The sequence below is a fragment of the Coffea eugenioides genome, chromosome 2 (assembly GCF_003713205.1).
Source record: "Coffea eugenioides isolate CCC68of chromosome 2, Ceug_1.0, whole genome shotgun sequence".
NCBI lineage: Eukaryota > Viridiplantae > Streptophyta > Magnoliopsida > Gentianales > Rubiaceae > Coffea > Coffea eugenioides.
Genome location: NC_040036.1, coordinates 13,412,587 through 13,434,717, shown reverse-complemented (window position 1 = coordinate 13,434,717; position 22,131 = coordinate 13,412,587). Strand labels below are relative to the sequence as shown.

The following is a 22,131-nucleotide window of genomic DNA, read 5'->3' as shown; positions in this document are numbered from 1 at the left end:
GAGAGAGATGTCCGTGCATTATTAGCATTCATCATCATTGACGTTGTTCCCAACATGTAATGATCTACTTGCCAGTAACCGCTATGGCAGTAAAGAAGTAATTTGGTTGGATCTAAACTCAGGAAAAGCACGACCGTAACTAGATCCTGCACACCTTACAATAAAATCTCATCTCTCAATCAAAACTAGGCGACTTCTAGTGGTTTCAGTATGTAGCATGAAGGCTAAAGAAGACGGTCATGCCGAAAAAATTACAATGTACAACAAATACAATGGATCGCTGCCCCCAGGCGTTTGGAAAAATTTATATACAAAACCGGGATTTTTTTTGACCAGGTTAATTCCCAAAGGAAGGCAACCAAGGAACGCAATGAAAATTTTAAGACTAATCTGGCGCATGCCTCTCCTATGCTCTCATATTAACAGAGAGTCCTCTGACAATATGGTCAGAAGAGAATACTTCACTTTGATTCTTATCCTTCCCCCCTCTACACAAAGCTTTGCTCCGGTAACCACCCAGTACCCAGGTGAATCCTCTGGACCCCTTGTCATTTCTTTTGTATCAACAAAATTTGTCATCTTTGGAGCTCTTGCAGGTAAGGGTGGCCCTCCAGGATAAACTGCAGAGTTCAAATCCACCTTCGCTGGTTTATCAGGTTGACCCAACCCTGCGCTGAATGTTGTGCTCATCAACATTGAAATTAATCCTGATTTTCGAGACAAGGTAGATGGTCCATCCCACTCTGACCTCCGTATCCTTGAAGATGCCACCATTGAAAACCCAAATCTCAGGAAAAGGACCTTCTTCATTCCAACATTTTTTACCTCAAACCATGATTTTGTCACAATAGAAGCAGAGTCATCAATCCGTGCACCACGATACTCTACTGGAGCAGTGCAAACATGTGAGAATATGCTCCACTTGACTGGTTCAAAGTAACCTCGCTCAACTGGCTCATCTACTGGCTCATAACTATGATCATCTGCCAGCTGATAGGTATTTGGAAGAGTTGACAGATGCTGCAGATGAATGGCCAGGTGATCGCTTCTTTTACCTTCCAAGTACAAGCGAATACCAGTCACTGGGCGGTTCCCTGAATCAACCTACAAATTTATAAGTTAGAAACCCCAAAGGAGCAGAACCAACTCTACTCTTGACGTGAGCACCAAAACCCCCCACAGATACAGCAAGGTTAATATGCTTAGACACTAGGAATGGTTTCCTGGGGCCCTCAAAAATAGACCAGTTCAACAAAACATGCTGTTAATAACTAAGGAAAATATTATCAAAACATCGGTTACTCAGTTCTTGTATGACCAAATCAAATCACTGGAAACTCAATTTTTCCACTCTGAAGAGTAATTCAATCATTTTATCTGATTAATTTTAAATCCCCCTCATGCTAAGGAGGAAGAATGAAGTACTTCCACAGATACACCAAGGTTTATGACTTAATCATATCAAGGTATGAAATTAAAAATTGTTCCCATCAGTGCAATCAAGTCAATTGCAGCCTTAATTGATGCAGGGTAATGGTATTCAAAATTAACCCCAGTTCATTTCCAACGCAATGCTTGTAAGAAAATTACAAGGAGAATCGACACAGAGATGTCACCCATAAATACACTATAGTAAGAAATATTTCTACTAAATGCATTTACAAGGAATTGTATAGATGATTCAGTAATGTAAAACTGATAAGGAATATAGTTGTATTGGACAGTATTATTTAATTTAGCATTAACCAATAAAGCATCAGATATAACCAGCAGTAGTCAAATTAAAATCAAAAGAGCAGTGAATGCCAAAAAACATTTACCATAAAATGAGGTCCAAACAAGTGGTTACAGTATTAGAACTTCCTAAAGACATACTTGCTATTTATCTCTTCTCTAGTATCACTTCAGTTAAGTCTCCTTTGGTCTTTGATGGAGAATAAGCATTCTATTATTAAATAGGTGTCCATTCTAAAGTTTCTCAACCAAGTATGAAAGTGCAACTTATATTTTGCAAAAATGAAATACTATTCCTGAGGAAGGGTAAATATCATTTGCGACATTAAAATTTGTCAAAATAGAGAAGCATAATAGAAACTGAGAATTTACTTTTACAGTGTTTACGTAAAGCTTAGGACCCATAAACGTGAACTGAAGTGCTGGAGATGCTTGCTTCCTCCGCCTAGGAGCAAGTGGAAGATCACTGTACGCTGGAGCCCATTGACGAGGTAATTGAAATTCTAAAAATTGTTGGAGTTCCTCTATAGGAGGTTTGTCTGCAAAGGAGAATGATGTTAGAGAACCAGTTGCTTTCGTCTCAATTATGGACCGACTAGAACCAAAATTTAGTAAGGTATAAATAAGTCTATCTCACTTATGATGAACATGCTAAGATGAACAGAAGAATGAGAGGCCTATCGAATTTTGAAATAGTTGAATTCCAATCCAATGTATGTATCACATAGTATTTTTGATCCCTATGTATCACAAAGTATCAGAATACGTATCCATCAAGCTTGACCACATTTGAAAAATAAACATGAACAAAATCAGGACATCTTAGCCACAATCTGCTAAAATATGGGAAAGTTTTCATCATGAAGCTAGAAGTTGTTCTCTGAGACTTCTTTTACAAAAGTGCAAAGAGTTAGGATGTTTGTCTATTTGTTTCAGCTAAAAAGCTAGAGACATGTTTGTTAAGTTCAAATTCAAATTTAACAAGCCTGTCTTCCAAATCCCCTAGTTCCCTTCCTCTCTTTCCCACACCACAGCCCTCCCTCTTCAGATCTTCCAGTCACTTTCCTTTTTCTTTTTTCTTTTTTTTTTAACCTATGTGAATTGAACCTATAAAAGGAAACAGATATGGCACCAAAAGAGGTACAGCCATAAACTCCAGATATGGTAAAGTATTTTAAAAAGCTACCTATGAGAAAATCAGAAGTTAGCAAATGTACGATGACTAAAAAGGTCATTAACTGCAACTCAAGTTTCCACGTGATCTAAAGAAAAAGTTAACAAAAGCTTCCTTCTTCAACTTGTAATCATAAATACAAATATTAACTTCTCTTGATGAATTTTCCTTGTTAGCAAATAAATTCTACTGGAATTTTCTCACTGAAATCACATATTATCTTTCGTATCACTTATACAGTTGCCTAGCTGTGACTCACATTTTATCCATTCTTCATGCATCAAGATGAAGAAATCAAGCAGGAAACTATCAACACGGTCACAATGAGCAAAATGAGATATTAAATATAAGATACTTACATCGTAGATAAAGATTCATTGCATGACTAAAAAATCCGCTACCCTTGACACCACTCAAAAGCGAAACAATAGGCACAAAGGACATTGATATGACATTCGGAGAATGTGATACAGTTGACAGCCATTCTGCATGACTTTGGCCTTTGTTGACGCCTCCCCGCCGTATATGAATACTTAACAAATCCTACATTAAAGTAGAAAGCATCATCAATAAAATCCAACTTGGTATTTTTGAAGAAAAATTTTGAACTATGAAGTTAAAAACTACTAAAAAAAAGGATAGGAGGTTACTGCATTCTTTGTGTGAGAAACTATTGCTGGTCTTAACGGATTTGCAAATAGTGAATATGGGTCCCAGAGAACGGACTTCTCATCCTGCCAGCAGATAAGAACTTGAGTCATTGTTTAGTAGTACTATTTTAAGTTACACAAGGAAAAAGGAAGGCTGAAAGAAAAAATCTAACTGCACAGTCAGATAATTACTTTCTTTACACTTAAATCATGATGATTTTCCTTCGAGAGTCAGTTTGAATAAACTTTTAGTGATTTTGCGAATTTAATTGTATATCACTACTGTTTCTCCTGCTCAATTGTCAATTTACCACATTAGCAAATGTCTGTAGTTGCCATAATGTGCAAGTTGCATTTTGGAGAATCTCTGACATGAACACCAGACTATATTGCTTTAGTTCCAATGACAGACAATCTTTTTTCTTTGTTTTTTTAACCATCTAAACAACTTAATGCTAGACATTCATTATTCTCATCAAGCGGTAAATGACTCTTGCAAAACCCTGAATAAACAGAAGCCTTGCATGAAGGATTCACCATTTTTCAGCTGTCACCATTCATTCTACAAGATAAAAATGCAATTTCAGTTCTTCTCCTACTTTTGCTTCTCACACAAAATGCTGTATTCAACCACTAGTATAAATTTCTGAATACGTTTCTTTTTTGTGTTTGCTTCCAACTATAGCTTAACCACACACTAAAGTATAAAAAGAAACAAAGCTGAAGGGTAAAAATATATCCAGGGCTAGCAGTGTGCTATTGGCACCAATTAAATTCTGCATACCTTTGGCATAACCAAAGAACCTTCGGGATTTGATATCAGGCTTCCATCCGTTTCCGAAAATCTTTCCTCAGATAATTTCTTTAACAATTTCTGCACATCATTTGGCTGAAGATTTGAACTTTGAAGCTGCTTAATATGCACTACATCTTTACCTCCCATCTTCACCCCAAGAATAACATGGGTTCCATATTTATCAATGAATCTGAATTCATGTCATTAAGATTTCCAGTTAATAATCTTCAACATCTATGATATTCCAGCAGATGATTGACGGGCATACTCTCCTTTTTTGTGTGGTGAGGAAACCAATAGATGAAAATATAGATCAGAGAAATAAAAGATATCCTTGTTTAACTGGGAATATAATCCTTTCATCGTTGTTTTCTCCTCTCCTGGAGGTTAGCATGAGGTGAGTTTCTACCATTTTTGCATCTCCAACATCTTAGAAAATTTTCTGAAATAATTTCTGCTATTAATAGCAATTAATGCTCAGTATATAACTTTTTTATTAGATAAACCATAGCACTTTGCAGATAGCAGGCCAAGAGAGATGTCTACTAGATTACTGACTCAATAAAGTCCAGCAATACTGAAATACTCCATGCTCTCTATTCGTGTCACATACTTCAGTCCTACATAATCTGGATGAGCCAATAGCTTGAAATAAGTATTTTATGTTCATCATTAGCAAGTGCGTGTAATATTTAGATCATGAATAGTATGGAATGAAAATGCATCTACATTAGAGGACCGTAGCAGCATCTGTATTCAACTAAATTGGTTCCTAGTGGCACAACTGAGAAATTGCCCTAGATTAACGATCATCAGATGAAGAATCTTACTCAGCTAAAGCAGCAGGATCCCAAAATGGTGGAACTTCCCGTTTCACTTCCTCTGACAGAGTTAGATGGGACTTTGATAACTCAATATTGTACAGGGAGATGAACCAACCATCAAAAGCAAGACCTTTAGTAGCAGTTGCATCCTTTTGCCAGCAGCCCTTGAAGTCAAACATTCCATTGAATAGACCACAGGGTATTTTACCAGATAAAGATAATTCCTGATTGATTTGCTCCGACATCTGAACACAAGATTTTTTAAACAGAAAATTTGCATAAACATCACGGGCTTATTAATCAATATGGAAAGTTCATTGGTTCATTAGAACTTTTTGAGTGCTGCTTATGAAACAAGTTCATTCTGGACTACTGTTCAGAATCTTAACCTTACAAACAAATTCTGGATGACACCTATCTAATCTTTAACAACAATTCGCATCAAAAGCGAAGATAAACATCAGAAGAAAAGTTTAGCTCATCTTTTCTTCATATGGAATCTAACAGCTAGTTCATCTAGAATTTTACTTCATTCGCTTCGCTCTTGATGACAATTGATGATCAAGACTGCATAGGCTAGTGTCAAGGACCATATATTCGTATTACTACTAGCTTATGCAACATATAAACTACTTTGCAATTCAATATTTAGAAGTTTAAATATACTCCTTCAGCCAAACACCTCTACTGACTGTACTCTAAATTTTGTGCCTTCATGATTCCATAGCTGCATTGCAAATTTCTAAACGTCACAAGCGGACAGCTTTCCTTTTTTTCCTGTTGGTGATTCAGATAATGGTGTCTCTTAGTCCAGCATTCTAATTATTCCAATAATGCACAAGTGAAGGGCCACCTAGATTTTTCCAATTCCCGTAAGTCAAGCTTCAAAATTTTTGTATATGGTTTCAAGTCCACATGCATTTATATTCTCCAAAATGGAAAACCTTTCCACTCATTCTAACACCTAAACTTAGAACAAATTATAAGGGGGGGAACAAAAGGAAAGAAGTTTTTTTTTTTTTTTGTCAAAACAAAAAAATAACCACGATCACGTAGACAAAAAATATATATTTTTAAAGATCAATTTTTTCCCACTTCTTTCTTCCCAAGCAATAAAACCAAAGAAGGGAAACAGGAGAAAAACTACTGGCCAATTTTAAAATAAAATAAAATAAAATTTATCACCTGACTAAAAGAGAGAAAATCGGAGCGAAACCTGGTGCGTTCACCTTTATCACACTTGATGGAGGTGGACACACCAGGGACCACGACTCCACCGGGCACCACCAGCTCCTTCGTGGAGCTGTCGTCCAGCTCGATCAGCCGGGAACCGTTGGGACCCTCTTTACAAGCCGATAACCGGATGTCAGCGGTGAGGTCATACCCCATGCCGATCGCCCCCACCGCCTTCTCCGCCGCCGACTGTGGGTCCATCCCGACGGTGGTTGTGCTTCTAGTAATATTTCCACTCGAGCTGAGGAAAGCCATTCAAATTGTTGGAAAGCTTCAGAGATCAAATTGTCCGTCTTGTGCGTGAATTTCAACGGTGTTGAAAATTGAGTATCTTGTTGTGAGCAGTTTATTGAGCAGTTTATGGGGTGGGGGAGTATTCTTGGTTGAAGACTTTTGGACTTGGAGGTAGAAGAAGAAGAAGAAGAAACGAAGGCTATGGTTGGGTTGAAGAGGCTTTTACTTTTTACGTGGTATTTTCACAAACTTGCTTTGAGCAAATTACCCCATTATGAAAGGCTACCATATCCATAGGCTCTCGTGATCGTCGTGCACAAGCATCCGACCAAGAAGAATAAGACAGCTCTCTTTTATGTTCAAAAGCGATGTAGATGCATAGATCAATTACCATCAAATGATAAAAAGTCACCGCGAGTAATTGTAGAAAATTCACGTAGCTTCTAAATATTTGATAGTTAGGCTATGAATGATGTATATACTTAAATTACTCCATTTGATGTAATATGAGCATAGTAGATTATTTGACATAATTTTTTTTTAAATATTGTAATATTTTTTATATGAGATTTTAAATACTAAAAGTGATTGACTATGTAACCAATTGAATTTTTGCAAATGACCCACTATATAAACAACTCTTATAATTTAACCGTAATAACTTTATTCATATGGGTATATAAGAGATTTAAATGTTAGTATTAGAAAATGTGTTTAAAAAATTTTTAAAAACAAAACATTTTCGAGCAAGATGCTAATTTTACCGCGACAGTCTTGTTTGAGTTGTAATCAGAGAAAATAGCCTCAATTTCTTGTAATTTTACCATACACTATATTATTATACCAGAATTGAAAAAAAAAAAGTCATAAGTTGCAGGCTAGTTTAAATTTGGATCCTCATATTTATTTTTAACATCTTTTGTTCGTATTCCAATTCAATCGAGCGTGTTAATTGAGTTTGTTTGGATAGAGAGAATTTGGTTTGCTTAATTTATTCTCACAAATCCCAATCACCTTTTTATTTTCCCAATCACCTTTTTATCTCACATACATCACATCACAAAAAGTGCTACAGTAAATATCTCAAATAAATCATCCAAATAAACTCTTATCCAAACAAACTCATCCAAATGAATCTTGACAAACTCAAATCTTGCATTAAATTCATTCCGTAAGTTTTACATAAAGCATCAATTAATCCACAATTGCATGTGTCAGTACTGTTGACTTTGACCAAATGATTTTTGTCTAGTAGGTGGTACTGTACCCACTTATTGCCAAGTACCGCAACTAACTAATAAGTAACTACTTCTAGTTTTTGATCAATGTGAATGGAGTAAGTTCACCAATGGCGGCGGCCGGCTGACTTTATCGTCAAAGCCACGTGGTGAAACAGTGACGCCCTAACAAAAGATTTTTCTCTAGAAGAAGATACGTTTCAAAGTCAAAACATTGAGCTGTGATTTACCAATGGCCCCAAGTGGTGTAAGAAAGCCACGACCAAAAGAAAAGGGCAAAATGGAGAATAGCATCATCGACCTGGACAAAGGAATGCTGGCATGGATTATCGACTGGGTCGAATTCTCGGCGATTTCTGCAACATTTCCATCTTATTTCCCCTTTTGATTGGAAAGCCAGTGCTGTGAAATTGATGGCCTACAACTTAGTAACTACATGAAACTGAGTCGGAATTTTCCATAACCAACACGAAATTATGACGAAATTGAGATCCATTTATTATACGTCGATCTCTTATTTTCTGAACTTTTAATATTTATTCTGAGGTGCTTCTGACTCGTGATACATTTGTTTGGTGTTTCATTATTTTGAGTCTCCATTCTCCGTTAAAATTAGAACAAGATGGGAATTAGATTTTGCCTAAGTTAGTTATGAAGAATGATTTATAAAGAACAATCAAAATTAGTAAAGGTTATTTTTGGTAGATTATGTATTTTAGGTTTATATTACTAAAAATATATAATCTACGTGCAAAAACAAATGAGAACATCAAAAAAATTAATTATCGAAAATTAAAACCTGTAATCAGTCGAAATTAAGCTCGAGCCATCCCATTTCAAGCCAAACGTCACCGAACCTACGTACCAATGGACGTACCCAGCAGCAAAATTGATTATGGATGGTTGAATTTGGTGCGTGATTTTTTTTTTCTTTTTTTGGGGTGCATTTGGCATTTATTCGCCTTGCTCTTGACAAACTTTTTACTTCGTCTTTTGCTTGCTTGGATCAATATTTAGAGGGTAAAAAACGCAATTTCTTTGGACACTTAAACTGAAGAAGTGTGCTAAAAATTATGGATCTCCATTCGTATAAATATGCCACAAATCAGGGGATGGTTAAATAGTTCGCTATGGGCATGTTGTTGATAGCTTTCGAGATTTTATACCAATTCATTATGGACAAGTGATTCTAAAAACTCTCTATTTGAGAAATTGAATATAGTTTTGTTTTCAAGGTATACCAAAGCCAAACTTATAATTTTCGGAAAAACCTCAATGATAACTCTTGAACTTAAAAATTTCAGCTTCATATATTATAAGCTAAAAGTAGAAGTCAAAAGCAGGGGAAAACTCCTAAAGCAGCCGCAGGAACAACCAAAAAGTTGATTACAAGTTAATGAGCCTTGCCCTACCTATCTTTTGGATTCGTGCAAGAATGGGAGTTTTCCACCCAAGCAGTTAGGTAACCTTAGATGGAAATAAAACACGGAAAGACAACAAATAGGGGAAAAATTCAGCGGCATTAATTGGTTTGGGCCTAATCAAACCTTAGAATAGACAAGCAATGGTCCATTTCAGACTTTCCAACCATGACCAATTTTATTTTTATTCCTTTGTTTTTTTTGGGGATACAGTATTGAGTAATCTACTCCGACTGATTGACAAGGGAAAGAGTGGATCCAAAGGATCAAGAAGAACCTAAACTGGACTATTTGATTGGAATTAGGAAATTTAAAGTTCTTTATAGATTTTATGTTTTCATTCTTTTTATTTTAATTGGCTATTATGAATCTTTGTGGGTCAATATGAGTCGGTGTATTTGACATAAGCGAAATTTTAATATTAAAAATACCACTTTGACCACCCTTTTCCCCAATAGGAGGTGGGGGGAATGGTGCTGGAGGGAAGCAGTAGAAGGGAGAAGAGAAGGGGAAAAAAGAGGGTGGTTGGGAATTGGGATAAAGGAGGCAACGGAATGGGAAGGTGGCAGAGAAGAGAGAGGACCGAGGAGTGGCGGGAGACAGACAGAGAGAGGGAAATGAGGGGAATAAAATTTTGGATAGCAAATTTTTTCAAAAAAAATTTTTCATTTGTATCATAAATACATTTCTCAATTCACCTTTTTATATTTTCAATCACTTTTTTATCCCATATACATCACGTTACAACAGTAATAATTATTTGGAATAATACTACTCTATCCAAACAAAGCCAAAAGTATCTCCAAAAAAATTCAAAATTCTAAAGAAATCTCCAAAACTACTATACGAACAAATTTTTTTTGTAAATACAAATTTTTTAAAAACATCCCTAAAAGCACCTAACCTATACTGACTATGATATATGCATGCTACTACACCGTTCAGTTATTGGGCTCATTTAAACCAACGTTGGATACTCAAGACCCCATTACTCCATTGACAATAGCGAAGGGTTGGCCAGAGCTCGACCCAGACTGTCCAAGAAAGTTACAGCTGGGACTCCTATAAAATGAGCTGTCCAAGTTTTGGGGCTTAAAATTGGCCCAAATAACAAAAGAGATGCACTATGTTTAGACTAAACTCAGAACAGGGAAGCCCATTTCATAGGCTTACTTTTCTAGCACAGTAACAGTTTCAGCAAGACCGGCATTGGTTATTGTGTACGATGAGAATTGGGAAGGCAAGAGTTCACCGGTGGCCCGATCTAATCAACTCTTCCGGTAAGTTTTTTAAGTTTTTTATTTCGTTTTTTTGGGGCGAGTTTTTTTTGGGGGGGGAGGGGTGGTTCGAATTTCATTTCCTGAAAATTTTAACAGTGGAAGATCGAATAGTAGGCTTTAAGTAGTTTCGCGTATGTTGTTAAATACTCCCTCCGTCTCACTTTGATAGTCTTATTTTTCTTTCTTTTTCGTCTGTCCCAAATTGTAGTTCACTTTCTAATTGAATAATGTAGTTGTATTTTAATTTTTCTAAAATACCCTTATTCAATGTAAGTTGTTGTTATTATAAACCTATCCCATTTAATGAGACTTGATTCTTTTTTCACCATCAATTCAAGTTCCCATAAAGTCGCACTCTAATTAATGTGAGGGTATTTTAGGAAAATAGCTACCTAAATTGATTGTTCCAACAAAGTTAACTACTTTTTTTTAAATTGTGTGAAAAAAAAAAATCAGGACTATCAAAGTGGGACGGAGGGAATATGTTGTTAAATACTAGTGATACTTTAAAACCCTGATGATGCTTTAATGTTCTTCGGTCCCAAAAGCCAATAACGTACTATCAAGGAAAAAAATCATTTCGTAGTTAGGAAAAAGATATAAAATACAACCACAGTTAAGCGAATTAAGTGATAAAAATTCAGAGAAAGATGCCCGACTTTATAGTTACTCTCTATTTTTCCTCTGTTTCAGAGTGTAAAGTTAATTCTCGAATTTATACTACTCGTTTTGGAATCGGAATCTGATGTTGATGTTTTGTTCAGTATAGCACTGATCTTTTAGTTACATGCAAGGTGTTTGCTTCACATCGCGAAAGGTTTAAAGCCCTATGGTTAATAGTCAGTCCCACGGTTATAAAGTCATTATGATATAGTAATGGTTTTGTGACTGATTTACATTAGACGTAACTCACAGAGGATACTCTACAGGTTGAGGACGTACGTAGTTTATAATTTTGGAAAGGCTTTATTTGAGGTTGGTGTATTACCAACCAACAGAACTTCACCAGGGTTTAGCGTGCCTTAATCTTTGAAAGCGCAAGCAACCTGACTAAACAGAACGCCTTCGAAGTTGTAGACATCTGATTTTTCAACTGACTGTTTTTCTCTTTAATTAGCTCCACCATTCTATTCTTTAACAGTAGTTTGTGCGATCGATGACATTTTCTGAAAAGTGACTAAAAAGTGAATGGTTACCACTAATTCGCCTGTGGTACGTGTCTTCTGCAATATCAGCATGAAACAGCATTAAGTGACATAGAGGACCATAGTGATTTGATGCCTAGGGAGATTTGTTTTGTTTCTGAGGGAGGGAAGGGAACCCACAAGCCACAAATATTTATGTGCCTAATCGTTTGGGTTTGTGTATTTATCGGACGACATGCGAATCACACAGTATGATTCTAGTGTGCACCTGAAAGGCGGCCAGAATTCACTTTCGCATTTCCTTCTCACTTGCCATAACTTTGTCACTTTTTCAATCTTCTGCATGTCTGTATCACTTTTTCTCTTGTTTTGGTAATAATGGTATTATATATCTTAAATTATACCCAAAAAATTTTTAAAAAAAAAAAAAGAAGCACCAACGAGTGATGATAAATCTTTTTCACACTCTGAAAGTGACCAAAATGTTTTACTTTTTAATTTTTGTCTACAGACTTATGTTATGAATACGTAAATCCTATCTTCCTATACATAATGGTCACCCGCCAGCCAAAAGGGGGGAAAAAAGATGACAACCCATAAAAAGAAAGATACGAAGGTAAAAAAATAATAGGCAAAAACAAAAAAGAAAAAAAGCTGTTCTCTTCATTAGTTTCTTGCAGCTCATGAAGATAAGTAGCTATCACAATTCTTTTAAGTTGTTGGTTGAGTTAGAAGATTGACTTTTGCTGTATTGTTTTACATGTTGACAAACATGTGAATCATCATCAAATTCCTTGCTCACGTATCTGACTTCGACCTTTTTTTTAAAAAAAATAAAAAAAAATTAGGTTTAGGCATAGCTTAATATCATGCTACATTCATTTGCAAGAATTTAAGGAAGTAGTACCTAACAAAAAAGTAAGGGCATATGATTTTGTGAATGAAGTTTGTAGATACAAACCAAGCTTCAATTTGTTTATTGAACCTCATTCATTCACTCTCTCTCCCTCTCGCATTTTCTCCTAACAAATTCGTCTTTCTGTTGGAGCTTTGCCGTGGAAGGAAATTATCTTACACTGCATCCTAGCAGTAATTTAGACGTGACTCGTTTCTACGTGGTGGCCAAGCATTGGGCCGATACAATCTGTGTCCTTTTCTTTTCTTTTCTTTTCTTTTTGGGGGGTTTTTTGCAAGAAAAAGTTTAAAAGAAAGATCCCATTTCAAAGATCAAATCATACCCGACTTATAATAATTCTTACGGATCATCTGTAGATAATACTACCCCCGTGCACCCAAACCAGCAGTGAGACTTGAACTCGACTACTCACAACTGTCCCGTCACATCCTAATCTAAATAGTCTATATTATAAATTTTAATTTGTAATTTTCATATCACAAACCTTTTTTCACACGAAAATTGAAAGACTTTTATTTGTGAAATAGAACGATAAAAAATATATATACACGATAACTCTCTCCTCATTTTATATGTATTTTAACACAAGAACCAAGTGCTCGCCAATTCTATCACAACACGTGTTAGCAAGAACACATTTCCAATTGCCCACCAATAAAATGCAGAAGAGAGGCTCCTAGGGGTTTTGGATGGATCCCAAAAAAGATGGGGCAAGTAACTATCGATCCAGTACAAGAGGCGGGTGTTAATCGCATGGTCCGCCGTTAATGCCAACGGCCGCTACTCCTCTCGTGTGAATGCATTATTGAATTTCTATTGTCCTTTCAACTCATGCAATCAGCTGCCGCTGCGAAATTGTGGGTAACGTATCTCCAAAGTCAATCATTCTATATGGGACGCAATTATTTAGCGGGTCCCACATTTCGACATAGAATATGTTGGTGGGAAATCTTGAAATATTCAGCGGCTGCAGCCCAAGATGACGATGATGATGATGATCATCAGCAGCAAGTTGTTACCAGGATCATGTGTCTTGCTTCGCGTTTGCGTGGTGGTTAGCTGTTAAGTACAATATGGTATCAACAAATGTCTTAATTTTAAGTCAAATGTCCAAGCAAGATTGACCTAGTCCCTTTCAAGAAACAATAAGAATTTATTTGGATGATTTATTTGATCCAGTTACTGTAGCAGTTTTTGTGATATGATGTATGTGAGATAAAAAGATGATTGAAAATTGTGTGTATGATGCAAGCAAAACAAAATCTGAAATTTTTATTCCAAATTTTTGTTGTCCAAACAAACTTATTAATATTTGTTCAAGATATTCCAAGGCATTTGTCTCAGCTTGTGACTTTCTGAATCCGAGGATGGGAAAATTTTGGAATAATTTTGGGCATCTGTCTGAGCCTATGACTTCTGATTCAGATTATTTGAGATAATTTTTTTTAAAAAAAAATACTATAGCACTGTTTTAAGGTGATGTGTACAAGATAATAAAAAAATGATCGAAAAATATGTTAATCTTACAAATAAATAAATTCGATTGTTTTCACCATTGTTCTTTACTAGATACCATGAATTTTGAATGGAGAAGAAAAAAGGGAGACGAAGCACCATGGTTTTCATCCCATTTCTTGCCAACTTCTTAAAAAAATTTTACAACCACCAACAAAATTTGAGTTGGGTTATCTTCAGAAGTTCAGTGGGAAAGCATACACACAAAAGTGAACTAGGGGATCATTGTGCTTCATGACTCCTTGAGATACTTTTGCCTGATTGATATGTGGTTTCTTTAATGATCTGATTGAATTTTCAAGCACATCTATGAGCCACTAATCGAGCGTGTCCCACGAATGGTTGCTATTGAGTATTGATTACAACTTTTGTTTCTTTAAGCCTCCATAATTAACCAGATTGGAGGATGAAGTTTCATCTCATGACACAAAACTGACATCTTTCATGTATGAAAGTTCCCGGCATCGTTCTCGTTGTGCCAGCATTATGTAAAGCAAAGTCATAAAAACAAGTCATTTTTGACTAATCTCCTAAAGTAGGGTATACCACCGACCACATTTTGTTGGCTATTGGTTTACGCTTTTTGTTGCGGTCGGGGATATTTCTGGGCCAAAATTTGATATCATCCGAGTTTCATTTTCATATAAATCCATTACGCTTCTGCTTTTTTTTTTTTTTTTTTTTTTTGCGAAAACGCTGAAAAATTTGTAAATTCTGCATGGAAGGGGAAAAAAAATGCTAGTATGTATCTATTTCAGAATTCTTTGTAAAATTGGGACTTGAAGCTTAGAAGGAAATTTGGAGGGGAAAAAAATGCTAAAATTTGTAGAAATCTAGAAGCGAAGGAAAATAATAATGTTCGATAGCAGTATCATGGTGGTGGTCAAAATCCGTGAACGAGGCATCGTCCTTGCATAATTCAAGTGTGAAAATAACTTCAAATTCTTGATGTACTGCTTCGGTCGAATGAATTGACAGAGGAAGAAATGAGAATCCGCGGAGAGACAAGATTTGACTCATGAAACATGAGAAGTGTTTGTTCACAGGCATTGCATGTTTTTTATTCTTTTAGTTGCATATGAAAATGGAAATCTCGCTCTGGTCCATTCATGCACAATTACTTTGAAGTCAATTTTCTCTACCGTTCAATTTGATTTCAAATTGAAGAAATGAGAAACCATTTACTAGTACTTGGAATTTCAACGATACCAAAATAATGCCCTCATAACTCATATATCATCTCCCTTCACTTTTGGACGGTTTTACAACCAATTTGAGGGTTTTTTTCTTTCTTTCTTTGTGAAGGGTTTGTCTAACCCCATGCAGCACAATCCTATATATCCAGATAATTTCTTATGTGACAAAGTAGTATTTAGTGATTAATTTCATTTCCTTTCTTTAATCCTTTTGACATTGAAAAGGAGTAATTAATATTTCCTATACACAAACATTTTGGCAACTCAATTTTTTTCGTAGCTTTTCTTTTCTAAAGTAATTATTTCCCTCCCAGCTTAAACCCACGAATTATTAATGGTAGAGTAACTTTCTCATGATGAACAAATATATCACATGTTTAGTGGTAACCGAACATTAATCAAATTACTCTCCCATTTTCTCCAATTTTGATAAAATTTGGAGTCTCTTTTGAAACTTTGAGTTTTTCTAACGAGTGCCCAATGAACACCCTTTGAACGCATCTAAATTTTATCCAATTTACTATGTATAAATACAATTTAATAATTATTATCCTTCCTTATATTTATACACATTTTCTAATTAATCTTATGTTTTCAAGAGTCTGACACCTGAAGTAATGGATGTCGTTAGATAGACCCTGAAATATTAAAAAAAAAAAAAGAACTAGTAGATCAACATTATATAATTAATAGAACTTGTAAATATAGTGCAATAAATGTTTTACCAAAAAATAAAATAAATATAACAGAGCAGTAAATGTCACCCCTGTTCACAGCATAGATTTACTGCACTTGATTGTAGGGCGGCAATTACCAGTCAAGTAAGTAGGAGTGATAATGAAAGAGAGCGTGGAGTCACGACAGGGAAGAGAGAGCGTGGGGGGCATATAGCTGTCGGACGAAATAGATGCTGGGTTGTCATGAAATCCTGCTGGTATGTGACAGACCCTTGGGCGGGCATGCCGGCTTCGGTTAGTAGTAAGTATCTGCTTTTGTCCAACACGCGTGTACATTGAAAGAAGTGCGTACGTGGATACGGATCATTGGTCAACCGCCTCCACCGAACTAGCGCTTCACTCGGACCACCCAAAAAGCGTGCTCCACCGCTGGGAAGCATTTATAGACGCCGCTATTACCCACCTAGTACTCGTGCTACGTATGCCTGCATTATAGTTTGTGCCTGTTGACGCCGTCAATCTGAACCCATACCCCAGAATTACTCCTACACTTTTTCTTTCTTTCTCCCTCGATTTTGTCATCCAATTTCCTCGACTTTGGTAGTACTACTAGTACTTTGGTAAGAGTTTCAGTTCTTATTCAAAATTAATGTCCGAATGGAATTCAAAGGAGCTGAAAGTAACTAACTTTTGACATTTTACAAATATATGATTATTATTTTTTCCGTCTTATTTTGATAATTTTTTTTTTCAATTCATTTAAAATTACAATTTACTTTCTAATTAAAAAATATAATTAATTTTTAATTTTCCTAAAATACACCAACTAGTAAAATGTAAATTCGTATCTATAGAAAAGGGTTCATGCCCTCATCATGAACATAAATGGCATAAAAAAGGATCACTTACTTTGCAGACGAAATGGCAGAAGATTCTCCATGAAATGATGGTAAGCAATTATATTGAATAATCAAGTATGACATCTGAATTTATTTGTACTTTGTGGTTTGAACTTGGAAATACTTCGTAGTTTACATAACTCTTTGTGGTTTGAACCAAAAAAAGGGACGACTTTTGATAATTTATTATGTCATTTTGCAATAAATATCCTTTATAATAATTCTACAACATTTGGACAAATTTCATCCTTTTTTTATCACTAAAGTTTTGACCAAACTAATTACAACCGATTTCGTTATTTTGCCTTAAAAAATGTAAAGATTGAGCATTCAACATTCTAAACGTACAGTTCGTTGATTGCGTCGTAAACTTGATTCTGTCGGAAGCGATTTATGTGAGTTCGTTAAAACTCTCATATACATTTAAAAAAAAAGTTTAGAAATTGTATTGTACTATGTATAACAATATGGCGACCGAGTGATTCCAAAATAGGGTTCAGATAAAATTTAAATTTTCTTATTTATTGAAACCTAATTTTGACGGATCAAAGAGTGTGTTTGGATTGTAAGTTATTTGAAATATTTTTACTGTAGCACTTTTTGTGATGTGATGTATGTGAGATAAAAAAGTAATTGGGAAGTAAAAAGGTGTATTGGAAATTGTAATGGTGATGTCAGCAAATATATTTGGCCAAATAATTGGCTGTCCAAACACACTAAAAGTTTCCAAATTTGGTAAGATGTTAGAATTAACGAAAGCTACATGTTTAAATAAAACAACTCTAAAACCCTAGGGGAAAAAAACTAACGCAATAAATTTCGGTCAATAGGTATTAATATTAACACATTTTTGAAACGCTGATAAAATAGCCTTGGCAATGCAAAAAAAAAAAAAAAAAACACAGTGAATAGGTGTCAATATTAACACAACTTATAATGCTCCAACAAAAAAAAAATAGCAAATGGATGTGTGTGTATATATATCTATCCAAATAACCCCTTTAATAGCTTTATGTATGCAAATTACCATATAAATTTTTTATAAAAAAAAAAAAGTAAGAAGAAGGGTACATTCATGTCAAAATGTGCCCTAGTGCCATAGAATGGCGGAGTATCTCCAAACAATCACACAAATGAGCGCCCAAAACTAAATAAAGAAGCAAGCAACATAAAAAGAAAAAAAATCTATCCAAGCGCAATAAATGCCCCTATCCCAAAAATTACACGAGGACAGAAAGGGAGCATGCATATCTATATCCTCAAACATTACGCACAGGCACACGTACATTATACTGCACACGTATGTATGTATATATCCATTATACTTTTTCCTTCTTCTACTACTCCCAGTAGTCTAGTACCACCACAACAGTACAACTATGCCGCCAACGGAACCCACGTGCCACGTAATCCCTCTGACCCCACCACCCTCTCTGGGCGGCTCCTTCTCTTTCTTTCTTTCTCTCTCCGCAGTCAAATCTTTCCTTGACTGTACCCCCAGCCCCCAACCCCCCTCATGCCTCGGCCCCTCCCTCCGGCCTCTCCCCCATTATATAATCTCCTTCCTTTTCTCCGCACCACCATCGCCCTCTCCCCCCCCCACCCCCACCACTCTACCCTAGTTTTTTGCCTTCAACGAATAACAATTGATAATCATTCCTCAGCATCCATCCAACAAAAACGACCCAACCAACATATTTACATTCATATTCCCATATCTATATATATCATTAGAGGTGGCGTTGTGATATGGCGCCGAGAGACAAGGCGGCGTCGGCCAACCCAGGTATTGCAAAGGAGATGCATTTTCGGGGCGTGAGGAAGAGGCCGTGGGGGAGGTACGCGGCCGAGATCAGAGACCCTGGAAAAAAGAGCCGCGTTTGGCTCGGAACCTTCGATACAGCGGAGGAAGCCGCCCGTGCTTACGACGCCGCCGCCAGGGAATTTCGAGGCGCCAAGGCGAAGACAAATTTTCCTCTTCCCGAGGAACATAACGGGAATCTCAGCCAAAATATGTTGAGACTCACCACCGTGAACCTCAACCTTAAGGATCAGAACAATTTTGTGAAAACTAACAATAATACTAATACTAACGTTAATACTAACAATGGAAGCCCAAGCAGCCAGAGCAGCACCGTGGAGTCCTCCAGCCGTGAGGCCTTCTCGCCGGTGGTTGCGGTGGCGGACTCCTCTTCTTCGCCGTTGGATCTCAGCCTGGGCGGTTCGATGAACGTCAAGTTTGCTTTTCCTAACCAGAACCAACAACAGTTTCGGCTCTCTCCCTTCGCCGGACGTTTCGCCGGAGTCATGCAACCGCCGGCGGTGAATGCTTCTCGGGCGTTCTTCTTCGACGCTCTCGCGCGCCATGCAATGGTGAAGCCTGACCACAGTGTCCTCAATCCCCACCGGGTAACGGTAGCCGTGGATTTTCTCGGCGTTGGAGCAGCCGCCGCCGCCGCAGCGGGAGCCATTGGCGTCCAGAGCGAGTCCGACTCGTCCTCGGTCGTAGTCGACCTGAACCGGGCCGATGTTAAGCCGCTAGAGACCAACTATGAGCTCAACCTCGATCTCGATCTCAACATGCCCCCGCCGTCGGAGAATGCTTGACTCAAATTGTCGGATCGGCGACGATCGGGATTCTTTTCCGATTCTGTTAATTTTAATTCTCATTAAATCCTTCCTCCGTATATCTCTTTTTTTTTTTTGGGAGAAAACCTTTGTAGAAAAGAGACCAAAAAAATGTTGTAGGTGAAAATAGTGGACGGTGAGAGCGAAAACTTTCCGGTGATCAATATTTTGTCAGTTGGAAATCACCGTTGGATGTGAATAGAAAAAACTAATCCTTTACTTTTTTGCAACAGAAACAGAAACGAATAGAATTTCGTGCTGTTGTTTAAAAGATCTCATAAACTCGTCTAATTTCCTCATGCAAGAAAGGATGACGTAGTTAATTCTTTCATTTTTTCCTGGCTAATTTTCTTTTATCCAGTTAGATGTATTGCATTGTTTAATCGAATTTAAACTTGTTTCATTTTAATCGAATTTGAACTGTTATTCTTCTGGAATTACTTTGCTCATAATGATTCGCCGGAGAAGGTGACCGGAGACTGAGAAGGCCGGTGGAGGTGGGGGTGGCGGCAGAGGCAGTGTTACGTGTGGTCCACTTTGTACGGACACTGCCAGACAATCGGGGTACTCGATTGTGGCGGTGAGGGAAATGGCGCCACGTGTTGGGCTGCCTCCATTTTGGAATGCTATTGTAGATTTTGCTGTGCTTTCTCAAAGCGTAGGGCATAAGAAGAGGAAGTGATTTGATTATAGTGGTATATGTTCTCCAGATGGCGAGGAGGAATTAAAGGTGGCTTTACAAAATTTTATCCAACCAAAAAAAGAAAATATCTTTTTTTAATTTTATTAATAAAGTTTTTCTTGGGGGGGAAGCTATTCGCTTTTCTGGCGGTTGATTAAAGCTTTTACCAAATGACCTGAGATTTAAGAGGAGGCCAATAATGAGTTTGAAACGGAGTCATCTTACAAGAGCTTTTTCTTTTATCATCAGTTACTTTGAATTTCTTGAATGTGAATGGTCTTTGCAGCGATTTTGAAATTATTGCAATGTTGTCATCCATGATTAAGACATGCACCCCCCACTCAGGAAATGAATATTGGTACTAACCAGTACTACTATTATTACCCTCCCATCATTTCATTTAGTGATAGTATAGAGGGGAAACCGGCAATAACCCACGATTTGATTTTCAACAACATCATTTACCAAAAAAAAAAAATGCTTTGACAAGTAAATTGCAAAAAAACCCTTGTTTGGATTGCAATTGCTATTTTTTTTTAAGAATGTTTACGTTTGATTTTTCAATCACATTTTTTATCTAATATACATTATAATGATCATTATAGTACATTTTTTTCTTCTTTTACAAAAACTTTAAGAAATCATCAATCCAGACATTTTAAAACAAAAATATTTGGATTGTATTTGTTGAAATGTAATGCCTTTCTTTTTCTTTTTCTTTTTTTGAAATATTACAGATGAAAAACAGCTCCCCAACTGAACTGAAAATGCCTAGCACACACTTTTGACCAAGCGAGGAATGGGCAAATTTCCAGGAAAATGCACAAAAGAAAAAGAAAAGAAATGTTGCATCATCAGCATATTGTGGTGTAACCACATCTTATCACAAACATATTTTGCCCCAACACAATAACCGACCAAAACATTAAAAAAAAAAAAAAGGGACTCCTAGACGCACTATTGATTCTGAGCGGCAGTATTTAACATTAATAATTCTTGATAGCAGTAGCAGTCATACTGATCTTTTAATTCCAAACGGTCATAAACTAAATCCAATCCATGATAGTAATTAAAAGAGTATTTGCTTTCTTTTGACTGCTTTGATCCTGGCGGATTTGGTTAACCGACTCTGGTACTGCCTAGTAAGTACTCCCATTCAAACGGTCTGTCCCAGGTTTGACCCGCCGGCTGTGGAAACTGGATAATCCAAACCCAACTGCTGAGAGATGGAGAGTGGAGTACACGCGCCAGACATAGCGATGAGGAGGGGAGGGAGGGGTTCCAAACTTTCTACGTCAAGACCGAAGGGGGAGAGCGGGTAAGAGACAAAGTGGGTAATGGGCTGGGATGGGAGTGGGGGGGGGGGGGTGGGGGCTGCCTGTCAGCTGTGTGAGTGTGTGCGTGTTGAGTGTTGACTGAGTAAAGGCCTTGAGATTCGAGCAGCGGTTTGCACGTGTTATACGGCAGTCCGATCTCCGTATTTATTTATTATTTAGTACTAATTGAGTTCTAGTAGCAGTAGTACTGCTACTTTTTTTTTTTATCTTTTTAAAATTTTTTCCGGGAAAGCAGCTTATTAGACAGCAATGGGCCCACGTGGACGCGGGAGGTCCGAAGTGAAAGCGCGGCTGCCGCTTTAGGTGGGCCCCCGTCTTTTGTCGTCCAAATCCCTGGAGAAGATTTCCTTCCCACCAAATTTTTTTTTATTTTTTATTTTCCTATTAGTACTATACACCTTAATGGCGGCCATTTTATATTTGTGTTTTATTTGTACTATTATGGGCCCCCTTTATTCAGGTGGTAGGCCCCCTTTGTACTAGTAACTAGTATTTTTTAGATTGCAAATTAGACTAGAATTTACTACTAAAATTTTTTTCTGCTATATCATC

At 36.8% G+C, this 22,131-nt stretch overlaps 2 protein-coding genes across 2 annotated transcripts; one reads left to right on the top strand and one right to left on the bottom strand.

The window, feature by feature from the left end:
* Positions 1 to 113: 113 nt before the first annotated feature.
* LOC113763962 (MACPF domain-containing protein NSL1) lies at positions 114 to 6,940 on the bottom strand. Its single transcript, XM_027307966.1, has 7 exons — positions 6,364 to 6,940; positions 5,185 to 5,423; positions 4,343 to 4,544; positions 3,559 to 3,642; positions 3,268 to 3,451; positions 2,107 to 2,273; positions 114 to 1,104 (listed from the first exon to the last, which is right to left on the bottom strand). Exons 1-7 carry the CDS (start codon positions 6,664 to 6,666, stop codon positions 415 to 417), a joined length of 1,869 nt encoding a protein of 622 aa, XP_027163767.1. The 5' UTR covers positions 6,667 to 6,940; the 3' UTR covers positions 114 to 414.
* An 11,599-nt stretch (positions 6,941 to 18,539) lies between these two features.
* Positions 18,540 to 19,831, top strand: LOC113762502 (ethylene-responsive transcription factor 4-like). The gene has a single exon (XM_027305973.1). It carries the CDS (start codon positions 18,682 to 18,684, stop codon positions 19,537 to 19,539), a length of 858 nt encoding a protein of 285 aa, XP_027161774.1. The 5' UTR covers positions 18,540 to 18,681; the 3' UTR covers positions 19,540 to 19,831.
* The last annotated feature ends 2,300 nt before the right edge of the window (positions 19,832 to 22,131 follow it).

Coding starts and splice junctions, on each gene's coding strand:
- LOC113763962 (XM_027307966.1), bottom strand. CDS start 6,666: ATGGCTTTCCTCAGCTCGAGTGGAAATATTACTAGAAGCACAACCACC. Junction 3,643..4,342: donor GTTCTTTGGTTATGCCAAAG/GTATGCAGAATT, acceptor ATCTGCTGGCAG/GATGAGAAGTCCGTTCTCTG. Junction 3,452..3,558: donor TTTCTCACACAAAGAATGCA/GTAACCTCCTAT, acceptor ACTTTAATGTAG/GATTTGTTAAGTATTCATAT.
- LOC113762502 (XM_027305973.1), top strand. CDS start 18,682: ATGGCGCCGAGAGACAAGGCGGCGTCGGCCAACCCAGGTATTGCAAAG.